Source organism: Stegastes partitus, unplaced genomic scaffold (genome assembly GCF_000690725.1).
Source record: "Stegastes partitus isolate 25-593 unplaced genomic scaffold, Stegastes_partitus-1.0.2 Scaffold184, whole genome shotgun sequence".
Taxonomy (NCBI): domain Eukaryota; kingdom Metazoa; phylum Chordata; class Actinopteri; family Pomacentridae; genus Stegastes; species Stegastes partitus.
The window spans coordinates 706,739-724,774 of record NW_007577915.1 but is presented as its reverse complement, the minus strand read 5'-3'; the positions used below and the strand labels follow the sequence as shown (position 1 = coordinate 724,774).

General features: G+C 41.2%; 1 protein-coding gene across 1 annotated transcript in view; it reads right to left on the bottom strand.

The window, feature by feature from the left end:
* Window positions 1-3,892: 3,892 nt before the first annotated feature.
* The window catches only part of dntt (deoxynucleotidyltransferase, terminal), a gene marked incomplete at its 3' end in the record, with an annotated part of 64,196 nt that continues 50,052 nt past the window's right edge, over window positions 3,893-18,036 (bottom strand). Inside the window, exons 9-10 of the mRNA XM_008280195.1 lie at window positions 4,353-4,601; window positions 3,893-3,976 (exon numbers count right to left, since the gene is read on the bottom strand). Coding sequence (XP_008278417.1) covers window positions 3,893-3,976; window positions 4,353-4,601 — 333 coding nt within the window. The remainder of the gene's footprint in view (window positions 3,977-4,352; window positions 4,602-18,036) is intronic.

The window sequence follows — 18,036 nt, the reverse complement described above, 5'->3', positions numbered from 1 at the left end:
CAAGAAAAACCTCCAAGACAACTTGTTCAGTTAAGTAACAGACTTGGGTAACTTCATGCAAAACAGGATGAATCTACAGAACCGACACCACAGAGCAACTTATTACTTTACTATTACTAACTTTCTCTTTCTTTGTAGAGACGCTCTATCTAATTTTAACTCATAAATGAGCTTCCATCTTCTCGTCTTCTATTCATCTACCAGTTTAACTTTGATCCCTCTTTGACAACAACTTCAAATAGCAGATCTTTTGCTGTACAGCTGTTATTCAGAACACACAAGGTGGCAGGGAGTGGCTTAATGAATACCTGTTTTCATCATGGTTTGTAATGTTTCACCGTTTTATCTGAGAGAAGACCATCTGACTTCTCCTTATTGTGTGTCTTCATATCAGAAAAAGAAGGAAAATTAATATTAATAATTCACAATATGCTGGAAAGTTTATGCTGACAGCTATCCATTTGATATTGTCTACAAATGGGGTTGACTGATATCATGGCTATTAAACTACACCAGGGTATCTGCATGTTTATACATGTAATTTTTTAAGAGTCTTTAAGAGCATTCTGATAAAATCTCAGTTTATTTTTACAACGTTAATGTGAAACACTCATCGGAAGCTACTTAATTGAGCAATTCTAATATTTTAGAAGGTACAAGACTGACCGCCAGCTGCTAAAAACCATAGACTGTATAAAAGATGGACGTGGCTACCGTGACGTCACCCGTTGGTTTCTGCACTGAGAAAATGAAGCCAGGGTTTTGCTACTTCCTGGTTGACATTTTGGATTTTTGGAGCCAGTGACGCAAAAATCATCGGAGGGGGGCGGAGCCATAGGAGCAGTGATTGGTCAGACGGATTGAGAGGCGGGCCCTCTCTCACATTTACCACCTTCTGCTCGCTTCATCTGTATGGTCGCTGCCAATTGTCAATCAAGCCAGCCACGCCCCTTGCCCCGCAAAATGTTGACGATTTATTAAGAATTCAGTATTGATTTATTTTCAGATTGGCCACCTGATCTCTGGATTTGATCATGAAACCTAATAAGAAAAAAATCCTGAGCTGTAGGAATGCAGTATTTCGTGATCTGTGAGCACTTCTTTTCCAATTCAAGTCTATGGGAGCCAGGGCTTTTTGGAGCCAGCAGCTAGCGGACGTAAATTTTTGACACTTCCGGGTTGGCTTCATTTTTCAGGGCCGGTTGCTACGTCCATCTTTTATACAGTCTATGGTTAAAACCCTTGAAGAAGAAGAAACAAGAAAAGATTTGTCCATACTTGAAAGATAACATGGAGAGAAGTTTTCACAAATGGTTTCCAGGCAGTAAAGTTGTAATTATTCCTTCAGCTGGTATTGATCATATTTCATGCTGTGCAGCAACAGAGCCGATAAAAAAAAAAAGCAGAAACAGTCATATGACGTTCGCTCCATCAGAACTTATTCAAAAACGTGTTTTTGTCTCTCATTATGTGCATCAACCTTGATTTTTATTTTTTAAAAGAGTCACCCGCAAGTGAGCATAAAAGATCTTTTTGTATAATTGGGGAAGCCTTTTTGAATTTGGCTATTCTAATGAACTCCTCCAAATTCAAATGTGATTAAAACTGATCAACCGACACTTTTGGCTTTTTACATTTTACATGACGTCTGCCTTGTGTGTCCTGGTGGTCCATTAGAAGTTTCCTACAAAGCCACGATAGTTCGAGCTACATCAACAGCAGCAACAGAACAACGTTGAGTCATAAGTGGGTAAGATAAACGCTGCTGTGTACGTAAGCTGACTCACAGCTAGCCTACACAGGAAAAGATTCAGTCATGTTTTCATCAATACACTGAGAACATAAAGGGGCTTCTCACTGTCTATACTTCAGATACATGCATTTACAAGCACTGACTTACGGTCACAGGCCACTCGCCAGCACGATGTGACCATGACAGCATAACACCATATATTCTGGATTATCCAGCAACACCACTAAAGTCTAAAGGCTAAAGTCCTGCGTAACAATCGACTTGTCTTAGCTGCTTAAATCCCAAAGCAATGTTGCGGACAAAAGAAAGTTTCCATCTCCACAAACTTAAAATGTCACTGGTTTCCCACGACTGTTGTAAATTCATTGTGACAGGAAAAGTTCTCACATCACAAAGAAGTTGTCAAATTAAATCCGCAGAAGTTACCACACAAATCACTGCCTTTCTTCTCTCGTTTGAACAGACATCTGAGAAACTAAAACATATATTCAACTTGAACAACCGCTGACTTTTACGCAGGAAAAAACGCTATCAGCTTTAGTTTCCAGCCTCCAGCAGAAACAATTTTGGCACTAAAATATACACTCTGTAGAACAGTCACGACAACAAATCACCTGATGGACGTCGACTACACAGCAGAGATGCACAATATTAGATTTTTCCTAATATCTGATTCACTGTTATTTTCCAATTCATTTTTGGCCAATATGCAGAATTTTTCTCTTCTTATCTTGGAGAACATGAAGTCTCTCCTGTAGTTCAGGTAATATATTATTCTGTCAACTCCTGTCAGATACAGATATGAAATACAGTCGTGACTTGATAATCTGACCCTTAACAATCCGAAAACCGACAGCTTTTTAGGAAAAAAACAAACGGAACCCATTAAAATTAGCCTTCACATACCGACAGCCTTGGATTTCGACTCAGACATGACATTTAATGTCACAAATAATGATAACGGCGTATTATCTGACTGAACAATCCCACAGATTGGCTATGTTCACACTGCAGGACTTAATGCTCAATTCAGATTTTTTGGTGAAATCCGTTTTTCTGTGAGTTTGTTCACATTTCCAGTTAAATGTATGTGACCTGCTGTGTGAACTTCATACGACCCAAAAGTGTCACACATGTGCAGAAGAGGACACGACGACGTCACACGTAGCGAGCGTGCTCAGTGTTTAACAGAAGCAATACTGTATATATAACATACTGTATATATAACTTATCTTATTTTAAATTGAAATCTCTTCTATTTTATTTTTTACTCTTTATTTTGTTCTTTATTCTATGTTGCAATAAAGGAGCTGCTCTTAATCTTATTGTACATGTGTATAGTGACAATAAAGGCATTCTATTCTATTCTATTCTATTCTGGATGGCGGCGGTGGGGAAGTAGCGCCGCTGCTGCCACCGCCACCGCCGCCGATGCCGATGGTGGAAACAGAACTACGACCGCTAACTAAACTGGCATCAGCAGTCAAGTATTGTCTGTGTGTTCCGGTCACTTCCACCCCGTCGGAGCGCTCCCCCAGGGTGGAAGTGCCCCCCGACCACGACAAATATTCTAATATTCATCATTAATTGAGACCAGAAACTGCTATTCAGACCAGCCCTACTAGTTATTATAACAACTGTAAACAATGAATATTAACAACAAACTACCCTTCAAGCATCCAGCCCTCCTTTTATCTCAACCTCTGTCTTGACAATCCGACAGCCTTGCTATCCGACATAAAAGAAGGTTTTACATTTAGTGTTGGACCATCGAGTCACGACTGTACACATAATCTATGCATGTACTGGGCAAAATAAGAAACACTTGTGTTTTTAGCCTTACAGGAATTATCTGCCTATCAATGTTCATATTAATCTGATTTCAATATTTCATTTTAAAACCTTTATTGGCTGCTACCAATAGTGATTACAACATCATTGTGCACCTCTACACTTTCACCAAGCGATTATTCTCAATAATATATATGTCAGCACATGTATGGAGATACTCTTGACCACTGGGTCGAACTCATGTTGCCATTATCTAATCCATTATGCTGCTTTTTTTTTTTTACAAACGATCATCCGACTCAGGATAAAATGATGAAATGTCGTGGTGTTTCTCATGTAACACGGTACCTTGGTCTTGTCGAACAAGGCGTGGTTGTCCAGAAGCATTCGGCGCTCCGTCCGAGCGAACCTCCTCAGGTCTCTTTCAAACTGCTGTAAAAGAAAAGATCGATAGTCTGAAATAAAATATCTGTTTTACTTGTCTGTTTTGTGGCATTGAAAGGAAATAGTGAAGCCTGAATGCATTTAGTTTTCCTGGAGGACGCCTACAAGTAGCCCTGTTTGTGTCATTAGCGAGACGGTTTTGGGATATCAGACTTTACTGGTGTCTTATTTTCATCATGTGCACTTCATCATGTTTTAGTCATCGATAATGCACCGTGTGTCTCTTTGCTTCAGAATGAAACCTTGACCTTGATGTCGCACAGATGATCTTTTATGACACAAACAAGAAATTTAATGAAATATAATGACAAAATTTTCTACCCAAACTTTTTTTCTGTCATTCAGTCTGTATAATCCTTCATACCCTGGAGCCGGTCCAGCCGAGGAGAGCAAAGGCGTAGCGATCTATAGGCGGCGACACTAAGTCCACTCGTACAGCCCTCCAGCCCCGGCCGTCCCCCTCAGCACCGTGGAGACCTCCCACCACTTGGCTGCCCTCCAGCCGCAGGATTAGGAAGCACTTTGCAAAGTGATCCATGGCCTCAAACCTGTGGCTGGGAAGCTTTGACATATCAAAGGTGGAGGCCTGGTGGTCACAGAAGAGAAGAATGCCCTGATGAAGAGGGAAAACAAAGCATTTTAGCACAGGTAGAAATGAAGTTGTGTCGTCATAAAATACCTCTCTGTTCGTCCGAGATGCACCACAATTTATAAAATATTTTCTATAACCGTTAATGTTTTTGAAGCTCAGATCATTAAATATAACCATTTAGTAAAAGGAAGTGCACTCAAAAATATGAGAGCGTTTCTTGGTGGGTCTTGGAAGTGACTTGAAGGAGGACAGCCAGTCTATCTTTCTCAAGCGAGCACCCAGGGGCCCTGACAGTGAAAATCCGGTCACCTTTCATCTCTGGCCCAAACTTCAGAGCATCCAAAAAAAGGTCTTATCTGAGGAGCAAAGCCGGCACACTGCTTCATCGCACGTTAAAAATATTGAAGCATAATCCGTAAGTGAGCTGCTGATCGCACTTTCATCTGAGGATCTCAAAAGTTAGAAAGAGTCACAATAGAGACGCTTTACTGCTTGAAATAAGTTTTTCTTCACATCAGACCAATTACCACTGATTTTTATCAACTCCGAAACTGACGCAAATTAAGGATTCCACATGTGGCGTAATGCGGTTGCCCTTTTCCTAATCAAAACGCAGTGATTCGTCCAGACCAGAGTCATGTCTTGTCAGCATAATTAAGACACGCTGATACAAGAGCCTTCATTATAATGCCACCGCCACTGACTGGCAGGAACGATTTCATTTTTTAATTTGTGTTTTAAAAAGACTCAATTATTGGAATACGGCTCAAGGTTTAAACTGGGATCAAAAAGCACAATTACAGTAAAACGTTTCAATTCACGCCGTGATATTATTTGTTAATAGACTAACAGATTTACCTTTTTTTTTTTTTTCCCAGGCAACTTCTCTGCTAATACAGATAAGCTGCAGAAAGTTAGATGACATTCAGTGTTGCACGCGTGTGCTGCACAGCGATTCCGTTTTTATCAATACGTTTGAGTAAAAGGTTTTACTGGAACATTCGGCTGAATATTATTAGTGCAGCAGTGACTGTCAGTCAGGCAGACAAGGACGAACTTAAATCGAGCCGCTGGGTAAACTGAAGCTGAAACTGTTCCTATACATTCCTCCACAACCAGCCCTGTATCATTAAAAAAACAGTGGATCTTTGGGATTATTTGTGCCCGAACACTGGACTTTAATGCAACAAGCCCCGTCACAGAACATCATCATTCAAAATCTCTGCACAGGTAGTTTGGGTGAAGTGGTTGTGTCAGAAACCTGGCTGCAGTTCTCACAAAGTGTTATTGGTTTCCATGAGCACTGCAACCTGCTTTAGAACTAGATTCTTCATAATGTTGGAGATAAAAGGCAGCGTGGATACAAGCCTGGAGGCGCTGAAAGTGGTCGAGTCAAAGTTATGTTTCTGTCAAAGGGGCTGGATTGTTGCCATCTCGTAATAGCGGTTGGAGGAGAGAGTGGAGTATTGTGGGTAAGATGTCCGGTGGACTGATGGATGCTCTGATCCGAGGTAAGACTCTGTACCCTCCTGTTACCTGTGAGATGTACTGATGGTCAGTAAATGAGGACTTATATCTGGACTGATTGTTGTTTGTCCGTCTGAATGATGTCAGTGGTCCCTTGACTTCCTGTTCCACCACCAGAATGTCATATGCTCACTTATCCAAAGCATATCTCTGCTTCCCAGGAGCACAATTCTCTTCTTTCCTTTTCCTCACAGTAAATGTCTTGAAACTTACTGGATGGGAGCTGGAACAGACATGTCTCTCCCAGAATTAATCAAACCAATTTCAGTGATTTACTAGTTTGCATCAGCGAATATGAGCTGCAGGTACAAGGCGGCCACTGGCTGCTTATTTTAGACTGCTTTGTCCTCCCGTTCTGCTGTCTGTGAAATCCCCTCCTGTCCAGAAACAAAAGTGACCTCTGGACAGAAACCTGATAAAAGTTTTGCAGAGGACTTAGGACATGCAGGTTTTGTGCAGTATATTTTTTTCCCCCATATAGCAGAATGATGATGAGCTACAGGCAGACCAGCGTTCTACAGACTGAACTGGCTAAACTGGACTGAATTACTGACTTTGGCCTGTAAAACCATAAACATTTCCATCAGCCTTCACTCTACTTTAAGTGGAAATTAGCATTTTTTTGGCATGCTAATATGCTAAATAAAGACAGTAAACATTACATTACAACATCGCCAAGCTAACGTTGTCATCGTGAGCATGTTTTGCAATCTAATCTGGTTTTAAGCACCGCTGTGGCGAAGTACAGAACCTCACAGAACCGCTAGCAAGCCTGCAGACCAGTGGTATGACAAATGGCAGCCCAAGGGCTAAATGTGATCCTCTAAAAGATTTATTTGGCCCTGCCGTTAATCTCTGATAGAATTTTCCATTTTAAAGGTTGCACCAATCTGTTTGCCTAACTTTAACGTATTCTGGGGGTAACCGTTAAAACACAAGGTTCGTGTATATTCCAATAAATATGGCATGATAGCATCCTAATAATCAATCAACAATATGAAGTTTAAGATTAAAAAAACATGAAAGCAATGACATCAGAACTTTCATTCAGCCAGTCAACTAACCAATCCGATGCATTCCAAGTCCTGTGCAAGTCATAGCTTAAAGGAATAGTTTTTTTGTTGTTATATATATATTTTTAAATGGGGTTATATGAAGTGAAAGCCTGTACTGAGGTTGGGACCCCAGAGCTCCTGTGGGACTAAATTAAAGTCCTGCATTAGTTGGCAGTGGGAACTTTGCTGCAGGCCTGAGTGGGCAGCGCAAAAATAAACTGCAGGTCTCAGAATTTACTGCAACCAAAACAATGGCGTCAACGAGTAAAGTTGAAAAGAAGATTAAAACCGACTTCTAAAAATACGAAAGCAAAACAAGGCAAGTCTGACATGTTTTCCCCAGTTGGTACCGACAAAGATGGATAAGAGCTGGACTTTGTGGTGACAAATGTGCCAAGTGTTGACACACATCGGACTCAACTCTGGTGCCTGAGGTGATGTACCGGCTCCATTCTGCCCAGTCAATATAAGCTCTCTCTCTCCAAGATAAAGCACATCATCCTACACATATTAAACAAGAAATATGGGAAATATGTACCTCGAGCCATAGAATAGTGAATTCTCATATGATTTTGCTGAATGATTGCAGACAAGTATGCATCGCTGTAGTAACGCTACACAGGAATGTTTCCCCTTTGGGACAGGAGAAGACATGAAATCAATGGAATCGTATATTGTGCAGGCGTTGATGGTCAGGATGTGTGCAGCTATGGATGGGAATGATGGGAAGTGGGCAGTATTAGTCAGAAATCCAGCAGGCGTGAGCTGGAAAAAAAAAAACAGTCCAGTCTATCATAAGATAAGATAAAATAAAACGTTTTTATTCCAGAAGGAAATTCATGCGGCAGACATTGCTCAGAGAAGAAAAAAACAAATGACACAAAGGAAGCAAAACTAAGGCTAGAATAGAACAGTACTGCCTTGTGCTTGTCTGTGGCCAGTGTGTCATCTACTGCAGGCTAGATCACGCTCAGCTCACGCCCAGTAATACCAACAGCAAGTCACACAATAAAAGAGCAGCAACTGCTACGCCAGTTAAAATGACTGTTTTTGTCAGTGGACTCTGGCGGTTCTGAAAGAGCAATAGAACTACTTTACTTTCCCATTTGAAAGATTTTGTTGACGCCAAGCTAAGCAGTGAAAATATTCTAAACAGAGCGTGCGCTTAAGCTGTTATTGATTGTTTTTTAGTTCTTTTTAGGTGTTTTACTGCCGATTGTCATCTATTGTAAGTCACAAACTGACTATAGACAAGTACCTCAGAAAATTCCACTTTAAAGAAACCAAGCTATCCTTTTAAATTGGACTTTTTTGAGTATTTTTGGCCGGGCTGCAAGATGTAGCAGTGGTTGGCAATGTTGCCTCGCAGCTAGAAGGTCGCCAGTTCGCGTCCTGGTGAGGACACCCGGGATCTTTCTGTGTGCAGCGTAGATTCTCTCCAGGTTCTCCGGCTTCCTCCCACAAGTCCAAAAACTTGTTGAGGTTAATTGGTGATTCTAAATTGTCCGTAGGTGTGAATGTGAGTGTGCTTGGTTGTCTGTCTCTAAGTGTAGCCCTGTGATAGACTGGTGACCTGTCCAGGGTGTCCCCTGCCTTCACCCTGAGTCAGCTGGGATAGACTCCAGCCCCCCACGACCCTAGTGAGGATTAAGCGGTGTATAGATAATGGATGGATGGATGGAGTATATTTGGCAACACTTGCTGCTTTAAGCCCTTATAAGCACCTTCAAAAAAAAAAAAAACCCACATTTTAAATGGATTTCATTGTTAACAGAAGTAAAACACTCTTCAGAAAGACAAAACACGAACAATATGGAGCCTCATCCCCATCAAGCCTGTAAAACTGCTTTCAGTCTTGTTTGCGCTTCGTCACAAATGTCACCGCTTTTGGGGAAAAATTCTCCTCGCAGCGGTTTTTAGCACGCTTCAGGCAAATTTTCATTTCACTTTCACAAAATCTTGCTGCGTGCTCACTAAGTAGTGCAAATTGATGCTGAAATGAAAAAGAGCTGGCTTTTTAGATGTTGCAGTAAATCATGTTGATACTTGTAAAATGAATATATGAATGAAATCAGTTCTGCCATTAAATCAAGAGCAAAGTGTTTATTGGTTAAATAAAGCTTTTAAGAATTGTCGCTGTTGTTACGACTGAGAACAAAAAAATTTAAAAAGAAGGACTGCGTGAACATCCACTCACACTTGTCATCAGTCTGATTTGAGGCTGGAGTGGCTAAAAAAATAAAAAATGGGATGGCTGTATGTAAGGTCCAATAGAGAAACGAGCCTTCAGTCAGCCATAGTGGACGGCTGAAGCCCATTCCCTGGTAAATGGTTCCACTCCTTAGATAATGGAAATCTCTGCCAGGTGAGATGTCAGTGTGTTGAAGAGAGCGAAGGAGAGAGGGTCACTGATGAGAAACAGAGCCATAAGAGTAGAGATGAGAGAAATGGAGTGAGTGCAAGAGAGTTAGAGAATAAAGCGTTCAACCTGTAAGAGAAAGTGAGAAATAGGTGAACGAGGAGATAGCAGCAAAAAAAAAAAAAAGAGAGAGAAGGAGGGAAAAGACAGATAGTCCATGAATTGATTTCCTCGGAGCCTTGCCCTGGCTGATTACGCTCCTCCCTGGATGCGGCAGTGTTAAGGCGATTAAGATTACAAATTGTCAGTTTAATTCCAGCGCCCAGCGTAATTGTTGGGATACTACTCTCCTCTCGCTGGCCATAAATCTGCTTCACTCTCCTTAAAGAGCAATAATTGGGGAAGCGAGTGCGGCGAGCGGCCACTCCGCCCGTCCGGCTGATGACTGAGGTTAATCACGAAACATTAAACACCTTGTCAGCATAGCCTGAACGCGTGCTACAAAACAGTGCGGCGCTTTTATCAGACGAGGACAGAGTTTCCCACGGGGGGCGCCGAGGAAGAGGGTGGCGAGAAAAGTTGAGTGACACGACGGGGAGAGGATCTCAAAGAAATCGCCGGGCTACTCCGCTCCTTTCCAACTCTAATTATCTTCAGGAGTGGACTCGTTTGTTGTGCGACTGCAGGCAAAAAAATTCTTGATGTCACCCTCCGCTGCACCTCTGGACCGCTCTCCTGCTGCAATTACAGATAACCATTCACCTTCCAATAATAGGCAGGGATAGGGATGCTTAAAGTTCCCTTTACATTCGGTAATAGCTTAGCTAAAGGCAGAGACAGTTCCCACTTAGATAATGAGGCCGGAATGACAGCATAAAAGCACTTAAACACTGACTAATCTGAAATTAAAATCCCCCTGAGCCACACTTGAGACAAGTTGTGGGAGAAGGTCTGTAGCCATCTGATACAAGAGGCCGCGAATGTAGGTCGCTTCTTATTCCGGGCGAATATTTCAGCCCCTCCTGGAAGTGGATTTCCTTCAGCCTTGAATCACAGCGATGCCTTCAGAGGAAATTAGTAATGAGTTATAGTGACAGTTGCACAGACCATTAGGTAGCTGAATGCGGATGCCCTCGTCGTATCAGGTTTGCGGCCCTCCTGCCTACACGCTCTCAGTGCAGTGCGGCGGCTTTCACTCAGTCTCTCGCTTTCCGTGTGACACACATACACTCGCAAATCCGCCATAAAAACAGGATGTCATGAAGCTCCCTGTCTCAGCATCGCCGGGGGCTGTTTAGCCCAATAGCGCTCTGTAATCATCTCCTACGCAGCAGGTAATGTCAGCGAGCATCTGAGAGTAAGCTTATTCCTACAGAACTGTTTACTGAGGGAATTACAGAGGAGGACAGCGGGAAGATAATCTTTCCCCCAAAGCTTCGCCTCTGAGCACTGACAAAAAAAAAAAACAAAGAGTCAAGTGAACGCAGCTGTCAAAAAGTGTGATCTAAAGGCTGATGTGTGTTTTTTTTTTATTCTATCTGATTATTTACTGCTTTCTGGAGAGAGTGGTCGCAGCAGTCCAGGGGACGGCCGTGATGTTGTCAGGGACGCCTCTGATCTCATCTCACATTTTCTGTGACTCACAAAAAGAGACATCAAAACCTGCCTTCAAGTCGCAGATTAGCGTATGTTAGCCAGGACCGTTTGAACCGCGCTTTGACTGTGATACGCCGGAATGAAAGAGACCGACGGCTGAAATTAAAGCGCGGCATTTTTCGCGTGTCTTTCTCGCGTGTGCGTCCTCCCGGTGTCAGTCAAAGTAGCCACCGCTGGTTAGGTTTTATTTAGATCTCAAAGCGACTAACTCTGTGTGACTCGCCGAATAACCTCAGCTGTACGGGCGGCTCTGTCTGAATCACTTATTCAACCAAAGGGAAAACTCCGCAATCCCTAACCACATTGACTCCAACCGAATGTGGAGCAATAAAGCCGGAGCTGAATGGCATTGTAATGATGGCAATGCATACAGAGCTCAGCCTTCAGAAAAGCAGCGCTTATGGTATTTAGAGACAGAGATGATAGATGGATGGAGGATGAAACATGGCTCTTTCTGTCTCTCCGTTGCTATTACCGGGGCCAAGCTGAATCTCATCTGTCTGCCACCAGAAGCTGGTGGCTGACCTTGCCTCTGCCCCCAAGTTATGCTTTCAGAATATCAGCAGTAGGGGGGGGAGGAGGAGGAAAAAAAATGATGAACCCCTTTTTACAAGGACGTTTCTAGATAGATGTATTTTTAACTCCCTGCAGGCTGGAGAGGGGTGCTGGATGGATGGGAGGGGAGGGGGGGGTGTTAGGGGTCCAGAGGGCTGGCTATGATATTAGGCCTGACTGAAGACACGTCGGTCCCCGGAGGCTCGATTGCAGATGACAAGGTTACACGACTTAGAGTCAACCTCTGCTACCTCCACTTAATCACTGTCTCTTGTGTCCTCGTCCCTGCAGACCGGTCCCCCCCCCATCCCATCCCTGTTCCACCTGCCCTGCTGAGAAGAAAGCTTCCGGTCGGATCACGCTGTCCCTTTCTTGGGTTCCTAAAGCCTTTTTATCACCTGCCCCGCTCGCCTAATTCACTGTCTCACATCCATTCTGCCGCCTCTCTATCCACACGTACTTTTCACACCTTCACCTTTCTCCCTTCTACCTATAGTGAGCGTAAGTGGCTGCAAGTGGTGAGAGCTCCCCACGATAACATACAGTAAGTAGGAGGTAATTATCGTCAGTATGGACCTCTGAAGGAGCGCAGTCATGCGGAGGTGTGGATGGACGGAGGAGGGAGGGATTTATTTTTAAACCCGGTGATGTCAAAAAAGAAGCCAGTACCTAGACTAGACTAGACAGCAGCACGATCCTGCTCCTCATCAAGCGCTTCTGTCCTCTCAGGACCCTCTCAAACTGTGTATTTATCTCAGGAGGAAGCCACTGTTGTAAAAAAAAAAAAAAGAAAGAAAGAAAAATAAAGTCCTTCACTTGTGTTTTTTTTTAACAGAATGTCACCTACTGTACAAAGTGATGCCATCCATACATAAAGTGTTTTTCAATGACTGCTCATTAAGTATTTCAGTACAGTGTGTCCTCGTGCTCAGTGAAAAGGTTCCAGCATGACCTAAACTTTACTTTTTTTTACAGAGTAAAGCTGCTCTGAAGGCAGACATCATGTGTCATCAATGCAGTGAGGTTTAGTCGTGGAAAACTTGCATGCAGAAGCTGATCAGACCAAAGTCCTGCACATAGCCTCAAAGGTTCACACACAGGGGCAGTCCTGTCAAAAATATCTTTTAAAATGAGAAAGAAAATAAAAGCCACGGATTTAATTCATTTTCAGATCTCCCGATGCATTTTGCATTGCTAGCAAATAACCTCTATGTAACATCATTTACTGCACTGAGGAGCAATAACTCCTGGAACTATCAGCTGCTCTACTTGTGCTTCTCCTGTTGTGCCAATTCAACAAAACTGAACAAAACGTTTCAGCTCCAATACATTTGTGTAAAGTACAATAAAGACATGCAAAGATATGTTTTTGACAAGAAGGAAAAACAGGAAACCTGTTTGCAGACATCAACCAAACATGTCGATCAAACTCCAGCAATTAAGGCAAAGTTCTTGGATTTTTCATGATTTAAATGAGAAAATAAATAAACATGTTAATGATGTTTCAACCCTTTTTTTGATATTTACTTTTGTAGAGTCTAAATCTTGTTAGTCAAATTTGTAACATGGATCTTATTTCTGTATTGGAAAGCACCTTGGCTCAAATGTTTCAAATGTTTTATATAAATAATAGTGACTTGATTTCTTTTTTTATGTTCTTAAAGTAAAAATAACACGTGTCAGTTGGGAATGTGGATCTTTTTCAGCTTCAAAGGAGGCCACGAGGGAAAGTTTAGAGAACTAAAGCCTGCTGTTCTTCAAGAATTACAAATCACAAGGGCATTTCTCACGGATGAAAACCCGTTTTATGTCGATGCATGTTTGTCCTTTTTTTTTTCTTAGCTTTGCATTCAGGTCTTCCAAACATTTGCATAACTGAACTCGCAGACGCTGAAATGACTCGACCAGCTCTGGCGTCATCCTCCTCTCGGGGGATAGATGTAAATTAAAATGTAAACGTCAAAGCTTCCTATTCAAATATTCTTTTATCGTCATTTGACTGTGATGTTAGCAGCAAGTAATTGTCACAATTTGAGGCGAGTCACTAATTAAACCATTACGTGTGTGTAAACATAAGCTGTCATTAACGTCGTCTGCTTCGATGTTTTGTCTCTCTCACGCGTTTTCTCACTTTGTCTTCACTTTCTCGCTGCTTTAATCAGCCACTATCATGTACGTCTCTCCTCCATATTCATCCTCTCCTCTCATCCACTTCACTTTTTTTTGCCCATTTTCCATTAAGGGGTATATATCCAGCGCTGCCCATTGTCCTTAAAAACCTGCTTAAAGGTTCCTAATGTGATATATTTTTACAGGATCTACCTACTTTAATCCAATCTGTTGCCATTGCAAGCAGCTAAATTTGCTAAAAAAAACTTTCTCTTTGAGTGTTACACAAAAGATTTCCAAGGACACAGTCAGAATAATGCAAAAGTGGCCATTAAAAGCCTTATTATCAAAACAATCTTACTGTAACAGTATCTAGCAATGTTAATAACCAATATTGTGACAATGAGTGGACATTTGAGGTTGTTAGCATCCTAAGAAGTCCGTTCCAATCCTATTTTTCTAACTTTAATTCACAGCATAAAAACCACAGGAACACACCAGGCATGCAAAACTTTGACTCCTTTTCAGTAATGTCATTATCAGTTCTAGGATTTTTTGTTCAGATCAGACTCCTGTGTCAGCATCTGATATGTTTCTATATGTGTCGGGACGTTCTGTTAAGTGTCGGGTAGCTGCAAATAAAAATGCTGAAGACTGTTTGCCACTTTATGGCCCAGACAAGGAAATGAAAAAACAAGTTTGTAGGGACAGTTTGTACCAGTAGCCACTTTCAGTCTAGTGATTTACACAGTTGGAAAGTAACAAAGTACATTCACTCAAGTACTTTAAGTGCAACTTAATGTGATGCTATTATACATTTCCACTCCACTACATCTGAGACATCCTACTAAAAGCAGCGTTTTGTCTGGACCGCGTTTCAGTCGTCTGAGCTGCTAACAGCTCCACCAAATAGGGATTTTTTACTCTAAACTTCTCCCACGGGTCATTTCAGTACATTTTTTTTTTTAAAAATGATCCAATATCTCCAACAATTAGAGATTAGAGAAAAAAAAATCCAAAACTGAAAACAGAACTTTGTTTATCTCTCTTTTCTTATTCATGTCTGGAGCTCCTCAGATGTATCTTCTGTCTCTGTATATAAAACTGTATATAAACTAGTTCAAACCTGCAGCAGCTGCAACACTAACACACTGATGCTTCACTTTTTCTAAAAAATATGAAAAAATAACGATGTCATGTATAATAATAGAGCTGCAAAGTGGATCAGTGGTTAGCACCGTTGCCTCACAGCAAGAAGGTCACCAGTTCGAGCCCCAGTGAGGACACCCGGGATCTTTGAATGAATTGTATTTTGAAAAAATTGAATTTCCCTTCTGGATTGAATTTTCCTTCTGGGATAAATAAAGTGTTTTTCATTTCATTTCATCTTTCTATGTGGAGTTTGCATGTTCTCCCCGTGCAGTGTGGGTTCTCTCCAGGTTCTTCAGCTTCCTCCCACACAGTCCAAAAACATGTTGAGGTTAATTGGTGATTCTAAATTGTCCGTCGGTGTGAATGTGAGTGTGCTTGGTTGTCTGTCTCTAAGTGTAGCCCTGTGATAGACTGGTGACCTGTCCAGGTGAACCTGCCTTCACCCTAAGTCGGCTGGGATAGACTCCAGCCCCCCACGACCCTAGTGAGGACTAAGTGGTGTATAGATAATGGATGGATGCTTGTCCACCTTTGCTTAACCAGGCGTATGCTTAGATTGTTGTTTCTTTACTCACCAGGTATTTAATATAAGAGTGTCTGCTTGTACTTGATGTGCTCCGGCGCTACCGGGAATGAAGGTCGTCACTAAACGAGTTCTTCAAATTTTTTGAATAAAAAGAAAATACACGTGTAAAGGATCTGAAGACTTCTTCCACCTCGGGTTAGGTGTTAAACGTTGTTGCAGAATTAAAAAATTTCAGAAGCTTCCTACATAGTAAAGACTTTAGCAACGAAGAAACCGGTTGCTAGGAAACATATTGTGCTCTCCACATAAAAGCGAGGTTTTTGTGGTGCAACCCACTGATGTGTTAATCACTTAGATTAGAACTAGTTAACACTATAAAGAGCTGGAATAACCAACTCCTGTGCAATTCTATCATCATTCTCGTGGGCTGCAGTCTGCGGTTATGTTGCGCGGGTCTGCATTATTTAGTATGCTGATGTTGATGTTACAGTGTCCACCCTCAGCAGGCTGCACCTCTTCAAAAGGAGATAAGATAGTGCAGCGGCCCTGAGAGCTCGACGCAGCTTCAGAAATCACACGCAATAGACAAAACACAAATTAAGCAAATAATCTTTGAATTTGAACAACGCGGGTGCAGCATTTAGAAAGAAAAAAAAACAAATTCAGAAAACCTAACCAATGAACAGAAATCAGTGACTATCCAGCAGTGGTGGTAGACGCACACAAATTATATCTGATCGGTATTTTCATACTCATGGAAGAATCTGTGCAATAGTCTGATGAAGGAAAGGCACGCACAGCCCCACTGGGTTGGGTGCTGGATCACAAAATGTCAAAGATGAGAAAAGAAGAACAGAAGAACGATCCGCACACCAAACAAGCTCCCTTTTACAATTTATTACAGTATGATGGCCCTTTGCCTGAGTCCTATTTTGGAGCACTTATCTATTTGAGGTACACATACTTTGTTAATAGTGTATATAATATGTCTAGGGGTATATGTACATGTATGTGTGTGGTGATATATTGTGGCTGTCGTCAAGTGTGGTAGATAAGGTATATATGCAACATGTTATGTACTTGATCATATTCATATGGAGCTGCAATAACCTACTTCATATACTGTATCTCCTGACTGTTGTGCGGTGGGATATGGTAGCTCTATATGTATATCTGACTCTTTATATTTTTTTCTCACATATAGTTTTTTCTCACATATGTTTATTCATTCCTTTTTTGTAAAAAATATTTTTCTATACATGATTGCATACATTACGAAGTACTGTTTACCTGCCAATGTGCCACGTGATGAATGCTGTGCACTACGGGTACTTAAGATGGCGGCCTCAATCTAATGTTTAGCAGAATCTGTGCAATGCTTTTCTACTTGTAGAATAATCCTGTGCGATATTGTTTTTTTCCCCCACATCCAGAGCAATCGGTACAATATCTCGACTGTCTACATATATAAGAATCTCCACAATATCAACACAACTTGTGCTGATTTCTTTTTTTATATATATATATTTACTGACATCCCCTATGCGTTTGCAAAATTTTTTCTTATTTAAAGGCGAAATTAGTAAAACAGTAAAAATATTAGGAATAATTTGCAGCTTTTGAATTTTAAACATAAAATAATCAATTAAAACAAGAACAGCTGGAGGTACAATTAAATTAAATGTGAGTAAAACTGGACTTTCCAAACTCAGTAATAACAGTCAGCATCCGGAGTCTAATCTCGTCATTTGAGTACGTATGGTAAGAGGGAAAAAAAACTTCTTCTATAATAACTAAATTCTTCAAATGTGTTAATTATTTCGTGGCTTGTTAGTTGTAGCCTACAGTTTATTAATCAATTTTAAAACCCAGGCTGTTTGACCTGCCAGACCTTCTGTAATGAACTATAGCAATTCTAAAATTAGCACACGGTGAGCTCGCCGCTTCTTCATCGCCCTCAGCCAAACGAAAACAACATGTTACAGTCCAAGACCTGTTCTACTCTCACTTTCCCTCTTATATAATAATTAAACTATTTAAATGTTTTCATTATCTTGTTGGGTTTTTTTTCTTCCAGTTAAGTATTCATTTTAAAACATATTTGACCTTTTTCGACCTGGATTAAAAGAACCTAAAGTAATTGCAAAGTCAAACTGAATTCTAAATAGTTACTTTGACTTGTCTTGCTGTTTCACTCCACTTCACTCCTTCACTAAATGAGACCTTTGCCATTGCTGACATCGTTGGGGAGGTACAATTAAAACGACCCCTGCAACCTTTCTACGTGGTTTTGGAGTGTTGACAGTTGTACATATACTTTGCATAATTTTTAGCCATAGTGATCTTTTAAAGTACGATCTGTAGATAACTTTGCCTCTAGTCAGTCCAAGTGTAATCTGGGTGTAATGGTGGGTATTTGCAATGGAAACACAAACGGCCACATGACCTTTTAGCTTCTTGAAACCCCAAATTAATTTTAATCTTTGAATTTTAAATGCACAGTAGTGATTAAACATT